This window comes from Lepisosteus oculatus, chromosome 18 (genome assembly GCF_040954835.1).
Source record: "Lepisosteus oculatus isolate fLepOcu1 chromosome 18, fLepOcu1.hap2, whole genome shotgun sequence".
Taxonomy (NCBI): domain Eukaryota; kingdom Metazoa; phylum Chordata; class Actinopteri; order Semionotiformes; family Lepisosteidae; genus Lepisosteus; species Lepisosteus oculatus.
The window spans coordinates 4910319-4937497 of NC_090713.1; the positions used below are offsets into that span (position 1 = coordinate 4910319).

Sequence of the window (27179 nt, forward strand, 5' to 3'; positions counted from 1 at the left end):
GGGAGACCTCCTGGGAAAAACCAAGGTTGCTGCTGGTAGAGGTGTTAGTGGGGTCAGCAGGAGGTGCTCACCCTGTGGCCCATGTGGGTCCTAATGCCCCAGTATAATGACGGGGACATTATACTGTACACAGGTGCTGCCCTTTGGGTGAGATGTAAAACCGAGGTCCTGACTCTCTATTGTCATTAAAAATCCCAGGGTTTCTTGAAAAATACTTCAACTTTGCTTTTCCCTACCTTGTTCCTTGCCCTCAGTAATACAGGAGTACGTCAATTAAAGAGCTCCCTAATATTTAAAAAAATACATCTCAAATCGACGAACATCATTAAAGTCAAATGGTGTTTCTGACCTCAGGATGACCATTGCTGTGGCCTGTCCTGTCTAAATATTACAATTTAAACCCAGTGTTTTTACACTAGAAACACTCATTACTCTCTGGGTTTACATTAGAAACATTCAGACACAAAGTGCTATTTGGGTTTATTTTAGAAACACTCACACACAAAGTGCTGTCTGGGTTGATACTAGAAACACCCAGGTAAACACTGCTCCGTGGGTTAAAAATCAGTCAGACACATATGCAACTCTCTTGGTTTAAAGAAAAAAAACACTTGAATTTCAATTCAAGTAACTCTATTGGTGTGACTAAAGAATTTTATTGTTGACAAAGTAATAACTATTAACATCCATCAATGCGTTCTATAACCTTTTATCCAGTACAGGTTTGCAGGGGAGTCAGATCCTATCCTGGCAAGCAGAGCTCTGGCTTTCTGGGGGCCCTAGGCAGGATCTTTGAAAGGGGCCCTTCCAGATCACGATTTGCACATACACTACGATTATCAGCTCCCATTCCAAACGTATTTTACAATTTACAACAATTTAATAGAAAACCTTGTCAACCAGCCTTAAATAAAATATAATACATATGTTAAAAAACAAGAACAAGAAGCACTAATTTCACAAAGCAAACGTATTTTAACATTGAAAGTGATAGTACATAATTAGGTAATTAATAACAATACATTACAAAAAACATTATCTCTGTTACTTCAAAATAATAGCAAAATAGAAATTATTAATAACTGCATTGAGACTTTTGTAGAAAGGAATTGTACAAATAAATATGTAAATAAATAAGAATTAAGTGAATTAAGTGCACTCAATAACAAGGGAAGTGAGATCATCATCAATTACTTCAATTACTTCACACAAGTAGTAGTTGACTCACAGTGTGATTGATGGCCATGATGGACAGTCCACTGAGATACTCTTGTGCCAGGGCTGACAGGTGTGTTTTAATAAACTTGAGCTCTGAAAAGCCCCTCTCTGCACCTGCCGCCCTCAGTGGGAGAGTGACTGCAATCCGGAGAAATACAGGTTGGGTTTACACCCCCTCCCCATTTTATGAAATACAGGAGAAACCGCAAGCACAACAATGTGTTTTATTGTTGATTACATATAACCGCTGAACAGTCTTTTGCACAGTACATTTTCTTTCATGAGCCAGGCAAGCCACACAGCATGTGTATAATTCAAATTAAATATGAATCTGTTAACTTCTAGTAAAATATCTTCATTAGTCTACGTGTCTAGCTTGAAATAGAGGCTTCTCTACCATTCACTAGTTAAATGGATCTGACAGACTCAAAACCAAATGAAATGCAAATTACATTATCATGCGTATAATACATTATTACAATGACTTGAGTGAACCTCAGTTTTCAGATTGCTTCTCCCAGTCTTCTTTTCTGCGCTTCAGAAACAGTTACATACTCGATTATGAATGGTCGTTTCTTGATCGTGTTTTTTTTGGTATTATATATATATATTTTTCCTCACTCTGTGACTGAAGAGTGCATATTAGGCTGCCAAATTTATGGGATTCCATTTTCAATAAATGTGACACATTTTTTTTAATGCAATTAAAAAGAACATAACACTGATGTTGTGTGTTTCTTTAAATATTGTTTTTTTTCTGAGTGGTGCTGAGCATGAAGTTGGTATAAAGCGTCACAATACAAATCTTGTCCTTGTTCCCAACACCAGAGATAAGGGACTGAGCTGCACTCTTGGACCTGTGCTGTAAGAAGGAGTGGAGCAGGAGACTCATCTGGTGAAATTCCCAGGATCGAGGCTGAAAGGCTCCCGGTTTCTCCAATCTTGCCAGTTTTTTCCTTCAGATGGAGGGAGGATTGGCCTTGGAATGACTGTGAATCCATTGCCTTTGGCCGTGGGAGAGGGCAGGACGTGTAGATGGAGATCTAGTAGCAGATCCAGTCTCAGTAGCTCTGGGAACTGACATGACCTGTTGACCTTTTCCACCTGACCAGTCCAGTGATCACTACAGGTGTTAGTGAGGTGAGGGTATGACACCAGGAACTGGTAATCTGCAGACAGGGAGAAGAGGGAAGATTCTTCAGAAATGCCTTGAACAGCAGGTAACATCAGGAGAGCCAGCAGACAGACTGAGTGAGATTTGAAAAAATTTTGGACTGTATCAGTATGTTTTGTTTTGAAGCTGTTCACTCCAGGGATATTGGGAACTGAAACAGCTCAGAGTGAATTGGCTTGTTTTGTGTACTGTCCTGTCTTTATTTCCTCTACACTTATTGCTGATTTATTGCATCACTTTCTAAAGCCCCATCAACTTCATGGGTCCCCAACACCACTCTGCCCCCTGGTGTCTCACCTGTAAAGGAATAATAACTTTCAGGCTTAATAGGGATTGATTTTCTTTATTAACAGTTTGTTTGAATCTTGACTGTAACAACTCACAGTGTCCATGATTGATAAAGATATTAAGTAGAATGTTTAGTTTTGTTTTGTTTTTAAAATCCTCCTTGTTAAAGCTCTCATGCCAGAAGAGGTTGTAATTGAAAAGAAGAATCAATGAGGAATTAGTGCTGTGAGCAAACAGAATAGCTGGGTGAGTTAGAGCCAAGTCAACAATTTCTATAATAGAATGAAAGGTGAAGTCTACAGCATGAAACACCTTTTTATTTCTGGGTTCCCCCTCTCTCTCAGTCTGCAACTAAAAAGAAAACATTGAAGTGAACATTAATGATTACATTAACAAGATTTAATTTCAAGATAAACATTAACAATACAAAAATAAATTAAAATGAAGTTATATAAATTAAATACAACTAACTTAATGTCATTCATAGTGTTTGTGCGCAGCTGAGCTCCTCCACAGGCTGTGTCCTGTGTCTTTGCCTTCACCCTCAGCACCTGCAGTAGGTTCCAGCTGCAGCAGTGCAGTCCTGCTGAGGGAGGTTTTTGTACGGGTGTGTAACATTGTGTGAACAGCCAGTTACTGTTGAGGTAGTGTAAACCTGTACAGTAATAATCTGCTGCATCTTCAGCCTGGACTCCTGTGATGGTCAGAGTGAAGTCAGTCCCAGATCCACTGCCACTGAAACCCTCTGGGACCCCAGTCTGTCGGGTAGTTGCTGCATAGATGAGGAGTTTAGGAATTTCACCAGCTTTTTGTTAGTACCAGGTTAGTCTGTGCTTAGAATCATATATGTTCACTGCAGGACTGGTCTTACAGCTCACAGTGACTGTCTGTCCAGGAAGAATTGATTTCACTCCTGGAGTCTGAGTTACAGTAACCTGCCCCCTGGACTCTGAAAATGAAAAATCAAATTACACATGAGGAAGAAAAATATTGATTAGATCCTGAAGTATTATTTCTAAATATAATGTTTCTTGTTTTAAACAAAATAATTCATTGTCACTTCATAAATAATTCTTACTTAACATTTCAATCCCTTCCTACCCTGAGCAGATGAGGAGTGTCCATATGATGATGGTGATGAAAGTCATTGTTGTTGTGGGCTCTGTTGCCATGAAGGGCAGCTCTCAGTCATGAAGTGTTAAACTCACAGGGCTATAAACAGTCCCAGAGCACTGAAGCATGTGCTGCCAATGCAAACTGTCTCTTCTATGCAAATTGTCTTCCTGGGTTCAACAACACTTCTAGCCAGTCAGTACTGGAAACACAGGCTTGGTCCTGTGTGTTGTGACAGAGCAAGATAAGCATAGTCAGTCTATTTTCATGCCTGTCTTCTTTGTAATTAAATAAATTAAGAAATTAGCAGTGGAATGAAACCTCATACTGGGGGCTGTTTCAGAAAACAAGATTATTCAGTCAACCTGATAACTTTAGTGTATACTGAATGTTAGTAAATAATATCGTATATTTTTTGTTGACAAAATCTGGATTTTCAGTTTCATTAAGTAGGATTAAATTACATCCAAAAAAATAACGATAGCAATAAATCTTCTTTCCAGGGCAAAATGAAGTGTAGAGATCACCAAAACAGTTTGCTGATCATTTTTATTTGAAATATACCATTTCAGCAGATAGAATATACTTTTCATTTACAATCTCTTAAAATGATTTAGGCATCATAGATCGAGTCAGCTAAATGTGTATATTCACTTTTAACCCTACACGTTTTATTACTAAATAACAATGCAAGTGATCTCCAATATCTTACACTACAATTTAACTTTTGCTGATATGAAAATAATCCTTTTTGTATGCATAACTGTAATCTTCATTACATTTATTCTATCTTGATCCATGTGTTTTGCTGTAGTTTAACAGTCTACTAGCACTTGCTATAGCTGGGAAATATATGTTTGATTATTATTAAGCTTCTGCAGTAAGAAAGACTAATATTTTAATCCAGTGAAGTCAGTTGTCTCCTGTGGACACAGTCCTCTATCTATTTATTGTAAGGAGTGTCTATTCATTATAATGAGTACAGAGAATTGTCAAAGCCCAAAAACGCAGGCTGACAAAGAGCTGCAGGTTTTCTCTGTGAAGCTGGTTTCTTCTGGTATGACAGGGTGCTGTAAGTCACATGTGGGTCAGCATCATGGATGATCTGCAACAGAGAAAAGATTTTCTGCTTAGAAGGGGTGCTGGTCAAAAGCTTCCTTTTTATATATCCTCCAAAACATACTGTATAGGCAAGGAAAAGACTAAACTGAGATTTCACATAAAACACCAGTTTGTGTCACTGTCTATCTGTAGCAGACAGAGAAATCAGTTACTTTTTAGCGAGAAATCAGCGTGGGAGGTGAAAGAAAAGAAAAATAACGCGCTCTGTAAAGCCAAGAGAAAAATAAAGAGAATATTGTCAGAGCGAGAAAGAAAAGAAGCAGGTAAGAGCGTTTATATTTAGAAGCGCTCTGAGCACTAACTAAGGGTGAGGCTTTTAGAGAAGAAAAATTCTGTTCCACTGTGCCACATAGTTAATTGATATAATCAGGAGCTCAATTTTTTAAAGGCGAGCAGCAGTATTCTGAATCTTATTGAGTAATCTCTTATGAGCCAGTTTAAGATTATATACAGTATACTCATGTATTTTAGTTTTAGTTTGAATCCAAACAGCTCAGTTCTGCAATTTGCTAGCGTGTTCACAAGCACCAGAAAGTAGTGAATTACAATAATCAAGTTAGTTTTTGGAGAAGTGTACAAGTGTAGTATACACAATGATACACTGATGAAAGCATCTTTTCAACACTGCCATCAAGAGTAAAAGGACTGTGAGTCTAACACAGCAGCAGACCTCACTGCCAGCTCACACACCAGGGGGATCAGAAGTGCCACACCCTCTGTGGGATGAATCCAGTGTGACGTGAGCACCAGGGGAACAGGAGTGTGAGTGCTGACAGCGTGCAGCAGCCACACCAAACCCACAGTCTGCAGGACTCAGTAGGCTGGTCCAGTGGAGGAGACTAGAGCAAATGATGGATTCCCTGATAGGAGTCCAGGGGGTCGGGACAGCCAAATCAGGGAAATAGGCAACTAGGAAAATCCAGACAGGCAGGGATACAGGATCAGCCAGGACATAGGAGTAATTCAGGCTGGTACCTGAACTCCACTGGGAAACACTGGCTGGTGGTCTCTAACTGATGCAATGTGTGTGTTTTGAGTTTCTGTAAATATGTGTTTATTTTTACATTTGATTCCTTGTTCAGTACTCTGTTAACTCAAATACATACAGACGTTACTTCTCAATATGCTCAAATAAAAAGTCACAGTAGTTCATAGTAATGTTTGCACATTATTTTGAGAACTTGGTAACAGGCAGGGCTGATGTTAGCAAAGGTGGCTGACAGGCATCCATGTTGCTCTTCCTGATCTTTGTCAGTGATTTAGGTACTGACACAATAAGAAAACAAATTTGATTTTCAAACAATGTGAAACCATAGAAACAGTGACAAAAACATAATAGAGAGACTTAGACATACCCAAGGATTTGGCAGTCCTGTGTTCAATCAAAACAGAAAAAAGGACAAATGTACAGTATACCAAAAATACCGGGACACTATCTAAGGTTGTGGGGGCTTTGAAAAAGCATTTATTGCCATGCCATAAAGAATAATATCCCGGCTTTCTTCCAGAATTGGACACATGAGTTGCTTACAGTATATCAAATAGCTACTGAAAATATGATCATATGAGCCACAGCAGGTGGGTTGAGTAATCTCTTTTACATCACTGTTTGAATCTACTGTAGCACAGCTACTCCACCAGTGTATATAGAGCAACTTGCACTACTCCCTGTAGACCAAACAACCGTGACACTCTAGTGCAGGAGAGACTGACTGGGAAGAGACAACGCTAAAGCTTCACAGTAGCACAAAGACACAAGAGCAAAATCACATCAGTAACTTTTACAGACAGTGAAACTCTTAGATCTCAGATACCCAGTATTAGAAGTAATGAGGTACAGTGTGCAATTAACATGAACAGTGAGCTTGAAGAAGTTACTTATTAGAGACTTTGGTGTTTATGTTGACACATCATTAACATTGTTTAGAAATGTGTGGAAGCAGTTAAAAGGAACATGTAGTTAAACTTAAATCAAGGATTGTATAGTGCATTGGGCAGCACTGCAATGCACTGAGCATGTTGCAATTTCATAAACTGCAATGACACAAAGAAAGCTGAATTCATAGTGAGCAAACAGTAGTTTCTGCAGTTGCTAATGTAAGAGCAAACAAAAGCAGAAGCAATGAGATTCAGGAGTGTAGTGTACTGGCCAGGGCTGTGGAAAGTTCTGAGTTCAAATCAAGTGTATCAGGTAGTTGTGCTGCTGTACCCTGGAGCAGCAGAGATTCATTCAGATGGATTCAATAACAGTACTGGATAAATACTTGCAAACATAGGTAAACTCGAATAAAAGCATCAGCTAAATAAAAAAAAATATTACCAGATGTGGAAAAATACACACATTCCAGTCAACAGATGATATAATATATTTAATTAATATGAACAGTACTCAAATAAAATGAATTGATATCTACCCAAATATAACTGAATAAATATTTGCAAATGTAAGTCAATTTGCAATAAAAAGCATCCCTGATGTGTAAACATATGTGCATTCCACTCAACAGATGGTACAGTGTATTTAAATAATATATATCCAAACATAACTATTAATATCAGTAGAAACTTACTGCATTTGTTCCAGGTCATCCCGGTGACTATGACTCCAATTACAAGCAGGATAAGAAGTCCAAGCGTGATCAGTAATGGATTCAGTATGTGTCTGTTGGAATCGCATGAAATATTCAGTACCAAGGAAATAATCTCAGAAGTCATTGTTCAGTCTTAAAGAAATTAAAATGTTATGGTGTGGAACTTCATCAGCATGCAAAAGAACAAGTAAAGGTCAATATCAAACTGAAAGTAGGTAGAGCTTGTGAAAATGGGCACATAAAGTCAGATACGAGGCCAGAATCAAGTGCACAAATTCCTAAGCGTGAAAATCTGAAATCTGTAAATTAATGGAGAAGACTAGAAGGAAAAAGATGATCATTAAGAGCAAGAGGAAGATGTTTATAATATTGACTTCTGATATCATTCTGAAATAAGAGTTGTTGAAGCACTTGAAACCCTGTGAAAAACTGCATACAAAAGTATAATATTAATATTACAGTACGTCATTAATATCTAATATTTAATATTATTAATATACTTGTGTTATATTATCAGTATATTATCAGTAATATCTTGAAATCCTGGCCAGGAAAGGGAAACTATCATCTTAGAGAGATCCTTGATCCTTCATCCATTCACAGGGATTCTACTTGTCTTTATGGATGGAAAATATGAACAGCTGGAACCTGTCAGTTTTGTTCAGTAACAGATTTGATGTTTTCAGACATGATCCAGATTCGGTTTCTTTGGACACACATGCCTGAAAATCACCTCTACGTATTCCTTTGTTAAGATGTTGTCAGGGTTGGCATCTCTCCCTTAGAGGGCGCTCTAACATTTCCTAAGGTCTATTAGTCTGATGGCTGTATTAGCTCCTAGTGTGTATTGTTAGGACTTCTGTATGTAAGCTTAGGGGATCCCGTGCTCAGGGCACAGCATTGGAACATGGATGTCCGAAGGCCTGCTTACTACAAGTTGTACGCTGGGCAAACGTTCCGAGGTCAAATTCTTCCAGCACGGGGGTACCTTCAAAGCGGAGACGACGGCACCGAAATTTTTTGGCGCGCCTTCTCTTTAAAGCCCTGGCCAAATATGAAGACAGTACGTACAGTTATAATTCAAACGGAATTAAAAACTACACATCCCAGTAACCATGGTGGTGCTTGTGATCATTGCGTTTAACCAACGAAACAGGGCGAAAAATCAGTCACATGACTTTGGGGCAGGGTTTCGAAAGCTTAACTTACACGATAGGCTACCTCAAACTGTCAGTTACACGACTGTGTATGTCGCTTAAGCCACTCCTATTTGGCATTTTAGTTATGGAGGCGAGAAGATGCCCCCCCCCCCTCTCTGGGTGCCTGATTTGCCGCCATCTTTAACCGCTTCGTGTCCAAATCGCAGTAGCTACGCGTACGAAATAAAGTTCATCCCAGCTACAAAACATATCTATTTTTGTGGTAAGAGGGAGCAAAACATCAGTATTTACTGCTATTAATTAGTGTACGATTTATAGTTGAAATCTGAGCCTAAATATAAAGTTAAAATCTCGACAAAGCAATGTAGGAAATACACAGAAAATAAATCCTTTCTGACATCTAAAATCAGTTTCGATCAAGGTCTCTAAAACGAACAAGAAAAAGAGGATTTTCGGAGGGCAATTACGCTGTGTTTATATAGAATAAGTGATTTATGAGCAATCTAATTTCTTGTTCGTTTAAAACAGTGAAATGTCAGCTGCAAAAGATCGCACCAGAAACAATACTCTCTCTGCCTGTCATAGACGTTCAGGAAAGGCTGAATGAAGTCATGGTGATCAATAATAACAGTTGTAGGACAAGAAACAAAAGATAGTGAAAACTTAAGATTTTTAAGGCTAAAACTCAAATTCATTCTACAAATTAAGGCAAATGAAAATTCAGGACGTTAAAGTGCTAGAGGTGTAAAAAAAATACAAAAATGCACATGAGCAAAAAGTTTTAGAAATGGAGCAAACAGAATAAAAGCCATGCCTATAGTGCAGAAGAGAGATGCAGGAACACTTGCTTAGATATACAAAAAATCACAAAAAGGTGTATGTTACAAAAGAACATGTAAACATGTACATCAATTTCCCTTCGCGATCAATAGTCTTATCTATAAACATGAAACAGAGTGAGGAATCAGAAATTAACATGCATAAAAAACAGCAATTCTGTCAGTGAGCCCTAAATGAATTAATAGCAACTATGGTTTCATGGAGTGCTTCTCAGATAGTTGGGCATTTAGGTAAACTGCCAGGTGAAAGGACTTGTAAACATATTTTGTTAAAGCAAGTCAGTTTTTTCCGCAACACATAAAAGACATTTTTCCAAGAAAGTTTAGCCTTTGCCACTAATGAAACCACTAAATAAAGACATAAATATAGAAATCTTAAGATTTGTTTTATTTAATGTTGGTAGCAGGATGAACTGTCAGGTTGACCTAAGTGTATATTTTATCGCAGAGTTGCTGCAAGATGTTAACAGTGAAAAGGGTATTTAGAAATGAGTTATTTCAAGATGAAAATTTTCAGAATAATTGCAAATCTAGCAGGATGGAGAAAGCACAGAAAACTGGCAGTTAGATTGATCAGATTAGTATGAAAAGTCATTTAGCAAAGGGAATGAGAAGAGTGACAAACTAGTATACTTTAGATCTTTTTTTTCTGAACCAGGGAAAATCTGATCATGTTTCCCTATAACAATAATAAAAAACTTTATTTTATATATTACCATTAAAGGTGGCATCTCAAAGCAATACAGTAGATGTAAAAACAGATAAAAGGACCACAGATTACAAAGTAAATACATATAAGAAAGACAAGCAGTTAGAGGTGCTACCAAAATTAGAAAATGAAGCAGATACAGACACTAAGTCTTCTGAAAAGAAAGGTTCTGAGGTTAGATTTAAATGCACTCAGGGTACGTGACTGATATCACTGGGAATACAAATTGAGAACTCTGAGGTGCAGCTAGAGAAGACCCTGTCACCCACAGAATGTAGATGTTCTTGAGGACAGCTAGAAGACCAGAGTCAGACGGACAAAGGTAGGGGAGTAGACAGATAATAAGCCATATACTGTAGGTACAGAATGAGGATGAGGAATTTGAAGTTGACTCGAAACCTGATAGGTAACCAGTGCAAGGACTTGAAAACAGGTGTAATGCATCCCTGATAGGATTCTCGCTGTCATATTCTGAACATATTGAAGATTGCTCAGTGTGGATTTAATTTCCCCAGTGAACAGGATGTGCATTTATTAATTCTAGGAAAAAAAAGCCTTTCTTAATTTCTCTAGTTCTTAGTTTCTCTAGTTCCCTTTAAAATAAACTATTATCCCACAATGCAGAGTATTAAATGGCCAGTATTTACACATGATATTTGTGATTTAAAGAAATTAACACAAGCAGCTTTTGGGGATTTAAGTGTTGGCTGAGTTATTGCAGGATAAAAGACTAGAGATGTTGGTAAGAAGAAGATAATTTTGGGAAAGCTAAGGAATACACTGATAACAAGAACACTTCCTAATGGGGTTAGGCATACTTTTGATGAAGATGATGAAGTTAACAGCCTGTATGTTTACATAGATACTGAAATGAGGATTGTATTTTAGATTTTGTGCAGTTACTAGTATTGAACTGTGTGTTGGATGCACATGAATTGAAGGAATGGGCAAACATAGCTGATGCGGATCCACAGAGCCAGCATATTAAGATGTTTATAATTAGAGGTAATTTGTTTAAATAACTAGGTATGGATACTGATGTGCAAGAGAGGTGAAAAGGCCAGCACTATAAAATATTTTATTCTCAGTGAGATGCTGCCATTTCATAGTGGGTTTCTAACACTGTGTATAGTTCCATCTATTTCTAATCTCTTTATCCAGTACAGAGGATTTGAAGCCTATCCCAGTAAGCAACGGACACAAGGCAGAATACACCCTGGGCATAGCGCCAGTCCATCACAGGACAGACAGACACAAACACACACACACCAGGGCCAGTTTTCCCATAAACCAATTAACTTACCAGTATGTTTTGGAGTGCGAGAGGGAGTCATATCACACATATGGAGAAAAACCATGTAACCCAGAGAGAACATGCAAACCCCACACACACAGGATGGCAGGAATTGAATCTAGGACCCCAGTGCTCCAAGATAGCAATGCTAACCACTTTGCCACCATTAAAAATGGATGGATATCTTAGTTATCTTTCTAGTTCACAGGTTTGCATGCATAATTTAATTTTGAAAGGCGCTGAGACATCAGGTACTACTGTTGTATTTATGAAAAAGAAACAAAACAAAAAGCATACTAACAACTGTACCATCCTACTCTTTAGTTAATACAATTTATTATTTATAAACAGTTAACATTGTAGCAAAATATTTAACCCTATTTCTTCTTTAGTTTTGTTTAGTTTTAACTTATTATATGATAGTCAGATTTAATGTATATTTGAACAATGAAAATATATTTTTACAAGATGCGGGGGAAAGTGCAACAACTTATTACAGCGCTAAATTTAATATTGATTGCTAATAGTTTATGCTAACACCTAACTTTCTTAATTAGGTGTAATTAAAACAGTGAACTAAGTGTAACATACCATTCAGAAATACAATCGAGAATAGTTTTGTGGTGTTTGTATGGATGAAACGTTTCTAAAATGTATAACGTAACAAAATTAAAGACGATTAAAATCTGTAATCTTTCCACTTGTAATGTCATTAGACAGAACAAGAAGTTTCTGCTTTGTCTAAGGATGGTATCAAAAAGTAGTCTAAGTGGTGAGAAAGCTGTGCTTAATGATAATTAAGTGACTTAAAAGTAAAAAGAGATGCTTCATATTGCTTGATTAATTTTAAAAACTAAATAAATGCAGACGCGATCGCTGCCATAAGTGCTCCAGGCAGTAGAACGTTCGTTCTGTACTGCTGAGCTCCGCGCCTCCTCCCTCTCTCGGTGCCGCGCCCCTCTCTGACGGAGCGCAGTGGGCGGTACGCTATTTTCAGAGCCTCTGATTGGGAAAAAAAGACCTGCTGATGAGTTTCACACAACAGGAAGAGAAAAGAATGGGATTTTTTCTCTTTGAAACGTGTGTTGTCTTTATGAAATTCGTGTATTTTAAACGTTTAATTAAGAAGTAAAAACCTTACAGCGTACACAGAGATTCTGAGCTGATCACGAGGAAGAAAAATCACCCGTTTTTCGCGCATAAAAAGTGGTTTTTAACTCTCGAAACCCATTTTTATAGGTTTTAAAGTCGTGCAATGTCTAAGTTAAGCAGGAACACATCATTATATCTCATTTTTTATATCTTTTTAAAAAAAATTAAAAATCGTTTGCCCAGCCTACTACGAGGCTACGGAGATGCATGAGGGTATAGGCCTTACCAGAGACATCCTGACCTCTGAGCCGAGGGCCTGGAGAACCTGCATTGTTCATGTTTCCTGTGTGTTTGGATGGATACATTTCCTGGCCTGGAGCTACGGACTATACCCTGACTTTTCCTGTGAATTCGCCTGGACTTGGATGCCTTGTTTATTCCCCTGAGCACCGGATCACGAACTGTCTCTGAATTCTTGCACCTTTAATAAACCCAAGTGTGTTTCTCCTGCCTTTTCTGGGTAATGCCACTCTGCATAGGGTCCGAACTACAAACCTCCACAGGAGGCTGTGTCCTCTGATCTCAGAAGAAGAGCCTTCCGTGACAGATGTATTATCATAGTATCCAAACAGAATGAACACAAAGATTTAGAAAAATAAATTGAAACTTTGGCAAATTCAGGCTTCCCAATAACCTTTCATGGTATAAAATGCACAATTCAATAGGTAGACTCTTTTCTTATGAATTGTGCAATTCCAAAATACATTCCAATACACAAATTACAGAGAAAATAAATCACAAAACTACAATAATTGACATGAGGAAAAACATTCATTTATATTCATATTTATATATATATTCAGCCTAAAGAGAATTAGGGAAATGAATGCATCTGCTTAGGTCAACATAATTATTATGATAACTGTCATAAAGGCTTGTGTGTGGTAAGTACATGATATTACTTTATATAGTTCCTAATGACTGTACAGAAGTAACTCTACTGTATCATAAATGAGCAGGAATATTATTGTTTTCCTACCTATTGTTTATGCATATGCTACTGTAATTACTTAAGCATATTACTCAAATAATAAACCGGCAATGACATGCGCTTTGAAATCTCATACTTAAGTACTGTTTAAAGTCCTGTGTTGAGGTGAAATTTTGTAGTTTTGGGGAACTTTTTTAATTCTGGTACCAGTTGGAGATTATATCATGGCAAGAAATGAGAATTTAATTTCCATTCTATAAGTTTTCAACTTACAGTTTTCCAGAGTGGAGTTCTCATTAGCAACAGATGGTGCTGGTACTGTATACAGTCCTGGGGTACTCAGTGAGTGAGGTATGTGTGAAATAACACTGTTTAGGAACAAGTAATAGGTTTATTCCATGCTGAAAAAAAGAAGAAAGAGAACACAACGTTTCGGCCGTGGAGCCTTCTTCAGGTGTGGGAAAGCAAACCTATTACTTGTTCCTTTGCAGCCTACGCATGCTGACGCAGCTACCCACCTGAACTAACACTGTTTAGGCTGTACTGAGGGGTGTTTCAGGTGCTGGGCAGGTGGGCTGCATGGTAGCTCATTTGTCAGCCAAAATAAGGTTGAAGACTGTGCTGCTCTGCAACAGGGTTGGCCAGCTGACCCAGGTGAGAGACCTATTAGGTACATGTGACCAGTATGTTGTGCTTTGAAGTACTGTATATTCTTGAAACTGTACATTTTGTACGATCCATCTTTACCCACAGATTTCAGGTTAGTAACAGGTTAGGATCATGTTATGATCGAAAGAGATTTCAGAGGATCTCAGAAAAGGAGTAGCGGATGCTCATCAGCCTGGAGAGAGTTACAAAACATCTCCAGATGGAGCTCCAGGCATCAACTGTCAGTCTAGAAATGGGAGACCATGGTGACTCTACACAGGACTTGTCATCATTCCAGGTTCTCACAAAGGACAACTCAGAGGACAAAAAGAACCTCACAGTAATATTACTGTCTTAGAGTAATAAAATAATACAATCTAAAAGTCATTTTTGCTGCAGTTAATGTCATTGTTTATGCCTCAACCATCAGGAAAAGACTGAATGGGAATAATTTGCAATGGATAAGGAGGAACATATTAGTTTCTAAAAAGAACATTGCTAACGGACTCAAGCTTGCCGAAGGGCGCTGGATGATAATCCATGTATTCATAATGATTGTATCTGTAAGATAATCAGCATCATCTAGAGGCCAAATAAAATTTCTAATGAGGACCTGTAAAAGAAGACTGCCAGCCATTGCATTAGCTAACTGAGGGCCACAGGACGCTGGAATCAAAATGGTTTTCAAAAACAAATCTGAACAGACTTATATAAATTAGATTTGAGAGAATCCAAAATGCTCAGTTCAAGAATGAGCAGGGCACTAACAGGAGACCACAGGATAATAACAAGGTCCAGTATGTGTCCTTTGTCAAGTGTGGGCATATACAGTTTGTGCTGAGAATTCAAAAGACAACATGAATCTCATAAAAATTGTAAAATCTAGCATTAAAATTAGGATCCTTCTAACAGTCCAACAAAAAAAATGAATTACAGTTTTATGGTTTATACAAGCACCACACAAGCACAACTAGAGACAAGAAATAAAAAAGAAACCAGATTATCAGAGTTGTACTGTATGCATTAAAGTAATTTAAAAACTGGTAATGGTCATAGGCACATATTACATTGAGGATATACAGCTCTTAGCTCATCCTCTCCACAAGATGCACAAAGTTTTTTTCACCAAATAAAAGGTATCATTTTGATAATATCAGGTATGACAGGGCAACAGCTACTATTTGGCTAGGAGCTTCATAGCTTCTCATAGCCATTGCCTTGACGGGCAGCAGCTGTGTTTTTCTGTATATCTACAATGTCTTTCCCTTCAGTAGGATGTTGAACGTAAACAGGAGACTAGCTTCCTACAAAGGCGGAAGAGTGGGTCATGTAATATAGTATAAATTCGAGTAGGGACCTACATCAGCACAAACAGCTGAAGAAGGCTCCACAGCTGAAACATTCCATCTCTTTTTCCTTTCCTTTCAGCATTGAATAAACCTTTACCTGTTCCTACAGATGCAGCCATTCAAAATGCGCGGTACAAACCCGTGGTACGGTAACCTACCCACAAGCCACCGCGGGGCACCGCGGTAAGTGATTGGCTGGCCAAAATGACCGACAGGGGCACTCGTGGTGCATTGGTTGGTAGTGAAAAGATTTAATCATTTAATGTCTTTACTGTGGACATTTTAATCCACTTAGTTTTGAATATTTATATGGAATTTTACCACTAAAGGGAAATTTTAGTAGCTGAGCATAAAAAGAAGAGGAGCATAACGCATCTGAAGGTCATAAACGTTATTAATTTAGGAACATAAACATTACTGTATGTACGTAAACTGTACTGTGTATGGCTGGTCTTGGTAGTTTAAAGAGAAAATACACACCAGTCTTCCATTTCTCCCTAAACATTTTAAGTATGAAAGTTTTATGAAACGGTACCCAAATATGCGATTGCTGTATAACATGAATTTTAATTTAAAAAAAATATTTAACAAGAAAATAAGCTGTTTACATCTTCCGCCTGAGAACAGTCACCCGTTGCTACCCAACGCAGAAACACAGCCACTAACTAGCAAAGAGAGGACATTAGCTAGCCAATATGATAAAGAAATTAATGATTATTTTGTTTATTTCTTTTGCACATGTATTTGAATATTTCCATAGATTGTACAAGCACTTGGAAACTGTCCAATCCCTAGTTCATCAGGCATTTTCTTTTACGCTGCGGGCATTCTCCCGGTCTGGCGCCGATCTGTGTCTTCTAGGATATAATGCCAGCGATCTTTTGTTAAATTTGGGTTTCCAATAACGCCGCAGCAAACTCTTGTTTTTATGTCCACTATAACAGACAGTCTCCTTTGCTTTTAACCGAGCATTTAATAATTTCCTAAAATGAAAATGATTTACTTTATTTCCCTCACGGGATCAATAAAAGTATCTATCATCTATCTACATAAACTATTGGAGAGAATTCTTGGGTCTCCCCATACCAGAGATTATGGTAGGGCTTCAGAATGGTGATTGGCTGACACCATCTGACACCCCTCTGATTGGAGAAAAAAGACGTGCTGGTTTGCTATACATACTGTACCAGGAAGAGGATTTCTTTCTATTCGAAACGTGTATTTTAAAAGTTTAATTAAGAAGTAAAAACCTTACAGCGTTCACAGATTTCTAAACTGATTAGGAGGAAGAAAAATCACCTGTGTTTCGTGCATAAAAAGTGGCTATTAACTATCGAAACCTGTCTTATTTATTTTATTTTTATTTAGATTAAGAGTTTTTGTCACCCCCATTCCCATTTAAATCACAAACCCGTGTTTAATTAAATGTCTTTTAATGTAAATCGTTATCTTTGTCTTATGCATAATAATGTTTACCACTCTGTCCAGCAAATTAATAATAAACTTTATTTTATATAGCGTTTTAAACGAATAAGTAATTAGATTGCTCATAAACCTAATCACTTATTCTACATAAACACAGCGTAATTGCTCTCTGAAAATGCTTTTTCTTTTTATTAAGGCTCAGATTTCAACTATAGATCATATTATTAATAACCATAATAACAACAAACCAACAAAAACAACCATATAAACATAATACCAACCAAAAACATACATAACAACCACAATACAAAATCAAATATATCAAACCATTAAACTCTAGCAAATTCCTCCAATTATCATAATCCCGCCCCTTATGCAAAACCAAACCCTCCTCCCATCCCAGTTTATCCTCTTTATCATAAACAAAATCCACCTCAATTTTCAACATAAAGCATTACACAAAATCAATACCTCAACACTCCTTACTCAACAACGATAATTCACAAACAGCCAAAACATGTAACTCCACATTCCCAAACAGACCTTATTTCCATAGCCCCGCCCCTTATGCAAAACCAACATCCCTCCCCTGTTCTCTCTCTCCCCTGGCGTTTGTAATCGTTTTTATTTTCAAATAAATTTTAGCAAAGTCATGTATTTTAAAAATCTTAAGATTTGTATATTTATGTTTTTTTTAGTGGTTTCATTAGTGACAAAGGCTAAACTTTCTTGGAAAAATGTCTTTTATGTAAACCATGTTTGCTATTAATTCACTTAGGGCTAAAATATGTTCATTGTCTTCCAAAGAAAGAAGGGTTCCTTTCGCCGTAGTCGGGTTGACATTAGGAGCTTGCCATGCCCGGACTGTTACACCAACGCATTAGCATGTTAAAGCGATTTCATTGAGGAGCCTAGCTTTCTTAACTAGTAAGTACTGTACTTACTGGGTTTTTGAGGGGGGGAGGTGTCTTTCGCTGGAAATCTCGCCCCCTTCTACTTTGAAAATACCTGTGAAACCGGTTTAATTCGTCACAGCCAGCACTTCCGCAGAGAGGGGGGTTGTACTTGCAGTGTATACATGTATACAGTAGATGGGAAAGCCAGAGCCGACCTCTACGCCACCCACGTGTTATGCTCTTCGTTAATGTCTAAGCTGGAACACATCATTATATCTCATTTTGTATTTCTTAAAAAAAAGCGTTTGCCCAGCCCTACAGTTTTGTTGTTATTGTTTTTAACCTGTAAAGCGCTTTGAGGAGCCACCTTTAAAGGCGCCATATACAATAAAGTTCATTATTATTACTATTGTTAATTTGCTGGACAGGGAGGTGAACATTAATATACAGAAGACAAAGATAGCGATTTACGTTGCATTGTGCATTGTGCTGCTGTAATACAGTTTTAAATAATTAAAAGTCTAAGCAGTATCAGCTTTATTTATGGGTTTTAAATAAAGGCGATTTAAACGGAATTTAAATCAATATAAATATATATATATATTGTGTATACAGTTTTCAACCATGTTGTTTTATAAAAAGGGGAGATATGTGAACAAGCAAAACCCAAAACAAACATGTATGCCATACGGCATACGTGTTACTGAAGCTAAAAGTTTAGCCATTGTCACTAATGTAACCACTAAATAAAGACATATAGAAATCCCTACTTTACAGGCTGTATATGGCTGGTATTGGTAGTTTAAAGAAAAAATACACACCAGTATTCCACTTTCTCCCTAAACATTTTAAGCATCAGTGTCTTACATGTGGTTATTTCGGAAACGTTTGTACGTGCTCCTTCTGACCATGTTACTGTTTACTGTTACTGACCATATTAAGTTTAAGTGCCTGTGGGCACTTTTCCTGTCCGTGGGGGGCGGGGGTGGACCATCTTTCATGAGAAGGTTAGTCTGTTCTACTCTGAGAATGTAGAGGGGGTGGAAAGTGCCCGCGGTCATTTAATTAGTATTGCAATTCGCACTAATTCCCTTGCAAAGATACGGACATAGGAATATTCATGCGTGGTAAAAAAAATGGCATAAAAACGACAAATTAAAGACTGTGAAAACATTCACAATGTACTTTATACACAAAGCAAGTGTTCTCACAACTCTAGGAGGTTTCGTGAAAATGCTACAGGCGTGCCAAAATCATTTTTTAAAATTCAAGGTGACTTTACCGTGGTTTTCTTTTTCAGATTGTGAATCAAAAAAGGCATTTAATTAAACACGCGATTGCGATTTTAATCCATTACTGTATTGATTAAAACACACATTCTGAACAGATAAAGTACAGTCACATTCTCCTGTCGTCCAGTGGTGTAAAACGAATTAGCAGGTGATTGAGTGGAATGTTCTCATTTGTTCTAAATTGTAAAAAGAGGTGATAATTCTTAATAATTCCGTGTCGCATTAACTAACCTCTTCAGTTTATTCCACCAGACAGTACATGAATATAATGATATCGTTATTAATTTGTTAAGATACGCAATTCCATATTATATTCCCTGTTAATCAAATTCTAAAAGTATGCATTTGTTAGATAACAAGCAAATTCACAGAAAAGGTTAAAAGACGATCACTTTTCACAAAGTATATAATCCTAATATGTCTAAATCCTATATAAGTCTAAACAGTATCAGCTTTATTTATGGGTTGCAATTTAAAAAAAGTCAAAAACCGCACTCAAAATGCAATTTACAGCTTTCTGGCAAGAGGAGACACCCAAATTAAATAATGTAACATGCCACTGTTTGTGCATGAAGAAGGTTATACTGCTATTTCCTTAGATACGAGATTAAAAAAAAATTAAAAAATTGTTGAATCCCCGGCGGAACACATTCCATAAGAATCAGCGCTTTTATATATCGCCTTTTAAGGTGGCTTCTCAAAACGCTTTACATGATAAAAACAACAATAACAGCAACAACAACAATATTGTATTTCATTGCACTTTGAAAACCAAGTAATAACTTAACTATATGTGCAAACGTTTTATGATATGTCGCTGTTGTGAATGTCTGTGGAGTGTATCTTATTTGCCTGTCTGTCCTGGCTCTCTCGCTCGCCCTCCCCCCCTCTTGACAGATGGGTACAATCAGTGTTGGGTATTTACTATGCTTTGAGATGCCACTTTTAAAGGTGATATATAAATTCATGGCTTTAACATGCTTTAACTATATAAGTCTGAGTTCTTGTGTCTGTCCTATCCGAACCCAAAAGTATCACAATATGTATCTTTATAGCAGGTGGTGTACAGCTTTTTAGTATAGATTACACTTTTCTAAAATGTATTTAAAAATACATTTAAAAATAAAAACGATTACAATCTAATCTTTCCATGTTTGATCCCAAGATCCCAAGAAAAATAAATCTAAACGGGGAGAAAGCTATGCTGAAAGTTTATTTAGATACTTAGAAGACAAAGATATCAATTTATGTTGCATTTGTCTGATTGTGAATCAAAAAACACATATATTTAAACCAGCTTTTGCAATTTAAATCAATATAAATGTTTATATTGTAACGCCTAGGTGACTATTCATTGTTATTAAAATGACTTAAATTCGATCATGTTGTGATATTTAGAAATATAAATTTGTTTAGTGCGAGTGAAGTTTTATTTAATCTCTGACTCAGGGAAACGTTTCATTTTTTCAAAGAAATGTTTGTTAAAAAAAATTCAAGGCTCCAGCTGGATTCAATCACAGACCATGTGACATGGGAGTCAGGAACCTCACCCACAGTGCCACCGGCAAGCTCACATGAAGAGTGCTGAAAAAGCACTACAGAAACATTATCAACAGACAATGTACAGCATGTACTATTTTTGTGTTGCGGTACATGAATATAATTATATCATTATTAATTTCTTTAGATACGCGATTCCATATTATATTTCCTTTTAATCAAATTCTAAAAGTATGCTTGTTGACTCCAGTATCACGTTAGTTAAAGACTTCGATGCTTAAAATGTTTAGGGAGAAATGGAATACTGGTGTGTATGTTTTCTTTAAAGTACTGAGACCAGCCATATACTGTATGTTTAAGTTCCAAAATGAATATCGTTTATGGCCTTCACACGCGTTACAGTATGCTCCTATTCTTTTTATGCTCAGGTACTAAGATTTCCCTTCAATGGTAAAATTCCATATAAATATTCAGTACTTAAACGGGCACAGTTAAGATATTAAATATACAATTACATAATGTATAAAGTACAGTTTGCATATGGTAATATGTTTATGTTCCTAAATCAATCTCTTTTATGAGCATGTGAATGGCATGGTGAATCGATTCCCAAAAATTTCTGTACTTTGCATGATTGAAAACAAATGCGTGATTGCGAAATGCTGTGGTGTTACTTTTACAAAGACGGTCAATGAAAAAAAGAATGTGGACCAGGGCAATACTTTGAGTTTACAGCTTGTCCAAAGTCATTCATTATTAATACTATTAGTAATATCTTCGTTAAAGACTTTGATGGTGACAGCTCAAACATGAGAGGTTGAGCTTTATTAGCTACACCTTGCGGAAATTCCGGATACTATTATTTTAATTGCGGTATTATAGGAGAATTTACGGTAACTCGCGGTAGACCGCGTAAAGCGCACCGCGAAATAATGCGGTATCGCCCGCGCATTTTGAATGGCTGCATCTGTATATACAGTAATATAAATGTCTACTTGAATAGCATAAAAGTCTAAAGAAGAACGTTACAGAAGATTAATTAAAAGAATGATGAGCTACAGTAAAAGCATCTTGAGGTGCTCAATCTGCCAAATGAAAAATATGTTTTTTTCTTTCTATTTTTAAAATAATGGAACAGTATCACTAAGCCTCACTTCACAAAAATAAAAATTCTCATTGTTCACCTTCAAAACCTTATTGTCATCTGTCCCACCTATAACTTTGGTAAATACTACTATTTTATTTTCTGAGGAACGAGTGTTAAATATAGTACTCTTACATTCTTTCCACAGTCAGAATTAAGGCATTATGCAATGTTAGGGAGACTTGAAAAACAGTTTAAACCAATAGCAGGGTGTCTGTGTGCTCTGTGTGTCAAACCTGTGACCTGAGTCCCTGGTATCTGCTTTTGGGCAATACACTTAACATATTAATAACTCCAGAAAGTAGCTGTCAGTATGTGTATATTAGCTAAATACCTTTCTTGGTAGAGGATACTAATAAAGAGTATATCTCCATTAATATTATTTCCTTTTTACCTCATTTTAAATATTTATCTATAATAACAACATACTAATTCTCACTTGTTATTTAACAAATCTCACTTTCAAAGTTTCAAAATTATGAAGATAATAGTATACTGTATGATATGTAAAAGAAGTATCAGATAAAAACAGGAAACTTTTTTTTTTTCACCTGTTGGATTTCCAGTGGTTAATATGTGATTTGTTGGCATCCCTGTAATCATCTTCTGAGCTGCTGGATTCCTGCTGATCACGATCATCAGCCTCAGATGGTAGAGCTGAAGACTGGAGTGGGACTGTAGATGTAAATAACACCGGTGCTGGTGCTGGTGATGTTACTGTTGCTGTGAGAGAACATAAGCAATGCACAGGGTTTAATAATTGTAATATACTGAGTCTGATTCTTTTATCTTTTCTTTCAAATTGTTAAAAGAAATTAAGAAATGTATTTGTGAACAATTTAAGAAAAACATCCAAATTAGAGAACCTCTTGACATTGTGTTAGCATTTTACTGTACAACATTTACTGTGCACACATGTAACAGTATATGTGTTCTATCATCACAAATTATGATTCAAACTGATTCAGTCACATCATGAATATAATGCTGTCAGGTATAATACCAAGTACTGGACATCAGCGTAGTCCACATCAGGGAAAACTGATAAACAAGGCATTGGGAAAGTGATACATTCATTTTGATAACTAAGGGAAAAAATAATTGAATTGCATTCATTCTTATTGTGACTTCCCGAAGGTCTCATATATATTGCATAAGAATGGTGTTTTCTCACACTATAGTTCTTACCCTCAGTTACATTCAGGTACACAGGCACCCATTCCTGTGCTGCAACACAGCGGTACCAGCCTGTGTCCCTCCTCTGCAGTCCCCCCAGAGTCACAATGAAAACTCTGTGTGCTCTGTAGTCTCTGATCAGGACTGAGGAACCAGTCCGATCTGCTGTCTTACAGGAGCTCCTGCATTCACTCTTACACCACATTTTCACACTGTTTGTGTGCCTGTCGCTGTAGTGACACTGGACACTGACACTCTTTCCTTCCTCAGCAGTTACTGTGGGATTCGCCACTGTCAGTCCTGCAGTGTCTGCCAACAGAGAAACAAGAGGTGACTGAACTCTGTGGTCCAGATAATTTGATTAAGAGTCCAGATTTATTAACTCCCTTCAAACCCCAAGTGGTAGAACGCTAGTGAACATCCTTTGGGTGTCACACCTGGAGAAGGCACTACAGCCGAAGTGTTCTGTTTCTTTTCTTCTCTTTTCAGCATGTAATAAACCTTTACTTGCAGCATACACATGCTGAAGCAGCTACCTACTTGAACACCTTGAACATTGACAAGCAAGCACTCAGGGGAAAGCTACATGAGTACCCTTCAACATATTGTTAAATTAACTTAACACAGAACAATTGAGACTTGTTAATAACACATTAATTGCAAAACAGGACACTTTACTCTTCATTGCAGTGGACACATGGATTTCTGAAATAGACTGATCACCAATACTGTGAAATTATGAAAATATTATTTTTGCATTTCTGAAATTTAGACTTTGGTTTCATTTTCATAAACTAAATGGTTCTAAAATCTGTAGTCTATTTGTTTCATTTGTGATGTGTTATGGATCCAATAAATTAGTGTAACAAAAGGGTTATTCACCTAATTTTAACCTGTACATATGCTTGCTGGCACTTAATTCACAATTAAAAGCATCTGCTGACTTAATGACTCTGCAGTACAATCCTGTCTTATAATCTGCATTTATATTTACAATACAAACAAATAGTTCACATAATGTTAACTCTTGCAATTTTATAAATCCAGCCAGATGGCCAGAATAAAAATAAACAAAAATGTACCAATACACTGGAGCAGTACTGAAAATTCAGTGTTTATCACCAATAAATCAATAGAATGTTAATCTTCTTTAGCAATTAATGTGTTATTGTCCAATATCATCTCTTATAACTGATATCTGTTCAGTTTAAGTGTTCACTACACACCTTTTCGATACACTTCCCCCAACTGCATCAGGACGCAGACTCCTAATCTGACTGAACCATTTACAAACCTTAGACTCATCAATTCTAATGGCACAGTCAGAGATCCTGCCCCTGAACGCATTAATTTCATCCCAAAAATTATGTATGTCAAACTGAAGATAAAATTGATTCAGATCATCAGCAAAGTCAGCGTCTAAGTTACCACCTGTGTTAATACTGCTGCCTCTGTTCTTGTGCATTCCCACCATAGACCCAATACCCTCCCATGCAGAGTGTGAGCTATCCTTACACATTGCCTCCTCCAGTTTATCCTTATACCAGCAGAGTACCAGCAATGGAGAGCAGATTAAAGCCTTCATGGGACGGTATCAGTACAGTAATAGTGAGAGTGTCCTTGTATGGGACTCCCACCTCCCTAAATTATGAAATTAGAAAATATTTGGTCTACGTATTAGCCACATGAGATACTGTATTATAAATTATTTTTATTTGGCATGTCTCTTGTTTGAGATGACTTACCATCAGTGACTGTAAGGTAGAGATAGGTTCTGTCATCAGGTGTCTCCTTTCCACCTATCTCTACAGCACACCAGTACCAGCCTGAGTCGTGCGGCTCCAGGTTCCTCATAGTCACAGTGAAGACTTGCTTGTTGACATCATCACAGATTGATATTCTGTTGCCCTCTTTTACTTGAGATCCAGTTTGTATTAGAATCGTACAGAAAACCCACTCGGCTCCTTTACATCAGTATTTCCTGTTGGATGTGTATTTGTGATCGTACTCACAGGGGATGGTTACAGTTCCTCCTTTGAACACACTGAAATCTTTTACTGTACGCATGGTGCTAGTACCTGAAATGACAAAAGTCCAGTTCATCAACATTTCTAAAACATTTCAAAACATTTTCAAATCTAGAAACATCTTATGTGATGGCACAGTGCTGAGTATCATTGCCTTACAGTATGGGGGCCTTGGGTTCAGTTCCCAAGGGGGAATGACAGCAGAGTTTCTTTGTTCTCCCTGGGTTCATGTGGGTTTCCTCAGGGTGCTCCAGTTTATTAATAATAATAATATTACATGATAATACTTTCAAAATTTGTGTTTTACAAAATCCTTTCTCATACATTATTACCCAAACTAGTAATATGAATTTTCTTGAAAGAGAGTGTCCTTATGTCATGTACCCATAAGACCTTACACACTAGACACAACGTACTGTGTTTAGACTGAAGCCATGTGAAACAACAAATGAATATCCACATCAAACTACCAACTAGTAACTCTACAATAGAAACCCTCTTGAGATAAAAAATATAGTGTTTATTCTACAGCTGGTGCCAGTGATTATTTGTCATTCCTCTCATAAAAAGATAAGTAAGAGCTCAGGATAATATATCTTTTAGGTGTTTTGTATTTATTAATTATGACTGTTAATCTGAGAGGCATTTAATTTGGCTTTGGACAAGGGAAGCAACCACACACAGCTATTAAAGGCTTGTGAGCGCTGATGAACATATTTCAAGCATTTGGTTTATTTTAATTCTATATTTGTGGTGAATGACAGGTCTTAAGTGTGGTGTGAACACGCAGTTAGCCAGATTGTTTAAACCCGAGTTGCTTTAACCGATAATCTAAACTTGAGTTTGCCTTCAAAAAACAGTTATCCTGAACTCAGCTATTGTGTTAAGTCTATCCAAATAACTAGAGAAAATCATTCATTAAACCTGCTTCATGAAATAGAAATAGAAAGAGAGACATCTCGGACAATAAACTCAACTGTCACTCTTCTGCCCAAATGTAATCAGCAGGGAAATTCAGTTCTTCAGGAGAACCATGAGCAACGAAGCTCTTGGAGCAAGATGGCCTTTGGTCTGCCCTTTAATTGTAAGGTACAAAACATGATTTCTAACACTCTGGCATGCTGTACAGAAGCGACCTAACTCACTGTTCTCTTATGCTCTGATTTCTTCTCTGATGTGCTTACAATGAAGTCTTGTTGTTGTGTCCACATTCCTGCTGGAATTATGTTTTCCATTCCCCATGTGTCACGCCCTCTGCAGCCAGAAGGCGCTCCTGCTCTGTCCTGTCCCTGGTTTACTGGGCTTTGCTGTCCTTCCGGTGTCTCTCTCTCTGGGGCTATATATTTCCGGATCTCTTATTCTGCTTGGCTCAGCATTGTTGTTCGGATGTCCTGAGACTCGCCTAGCACCAGGTTGCCCCACGTCCGCTGCCTGAGGGCATAGGTTTCTATACTACTCCTGAACTGCTGAGCCCGGGCCATTTCCCTGTTCCGGCACTATGCATATGGGTCTTTTTCCGCTCTCCTGCCTCTCCACGGTTTGTCCTCTTTTTCAGACATCCTCGACACCATGCTTCTCTCCTCCAGTACTCCTATAAGCCATTGCCACACTGTTGTTGTGGTACCCTTAGTTCTTCTCTCTTTTCCTAAACCCACCTGCTGGTCAGTGATTGCAGTTGCTGTGTATGGAAGACTGTGCTATTGGTACACCAAAAACGACAGAAGTCACAATGGTGAGAACTTGCAGAAGCTGTAGCTGACTACACCACCTGGCAACTTTAAAGGTGCTTGCACCCTTCTACCTGTTAAATCCCCCAGATTCACTTGTGTTCCCACAGACCAGCTCAATACAAGTCCTCTAGTATGTGCAAAGCTTAAGAAAATATAGCCTCCAAGCCATTACTGCAGTCCAATTTTTGTCACTTTTGTCACTTTGTGATACAAAAACACTGATGCGATTGCTGTCCTGATTGCATACTGTAAATCATAGATAGTTTCTACAGGTATATAATAATTCAGTGATTTGGCTGTCAACATTACCCATTTAATGATCCAAGGACGAGAAGTAGCTCTAAAAACTTACCAAATCTAGGTTTTAATTTAAAGAAAACAATGTACAACAAATAGGATGT

General features: G+C 37.4%; 1 protein-coding gene across 1 annotated transcript; it reads right to left on the reverse strand.

Annotated features, from left to right (window-relative positions):
- Positions 1 to 5030: 5030 nt before the first annotated feature.
- Positions 5031 to 26529, reverse strand: LOC138223967 (polymeric immunoglobulin receptor-like). Its single transcript, XM_069180148.1, has 6 exons — positions 26451 to 26529; positions 24767 to 24985; positions 23034 to 23330; positions 22397 to 22568; positions 7486 to 7577; positions 5031 to 5041 (listed from the first exon to the last, which is right to left on the reverse strand). The coding sequence occupies exons 1-6, from the start codon at positions 26527 to 26529 to the stop codon at positions 5031 to 5033; spliced, it is 870 nt and encodes a 289-aa protein (XP_069036249.1).
- Between the last annotated feature and the right edge of the window lie 650 nt (positions 26530 to 27179).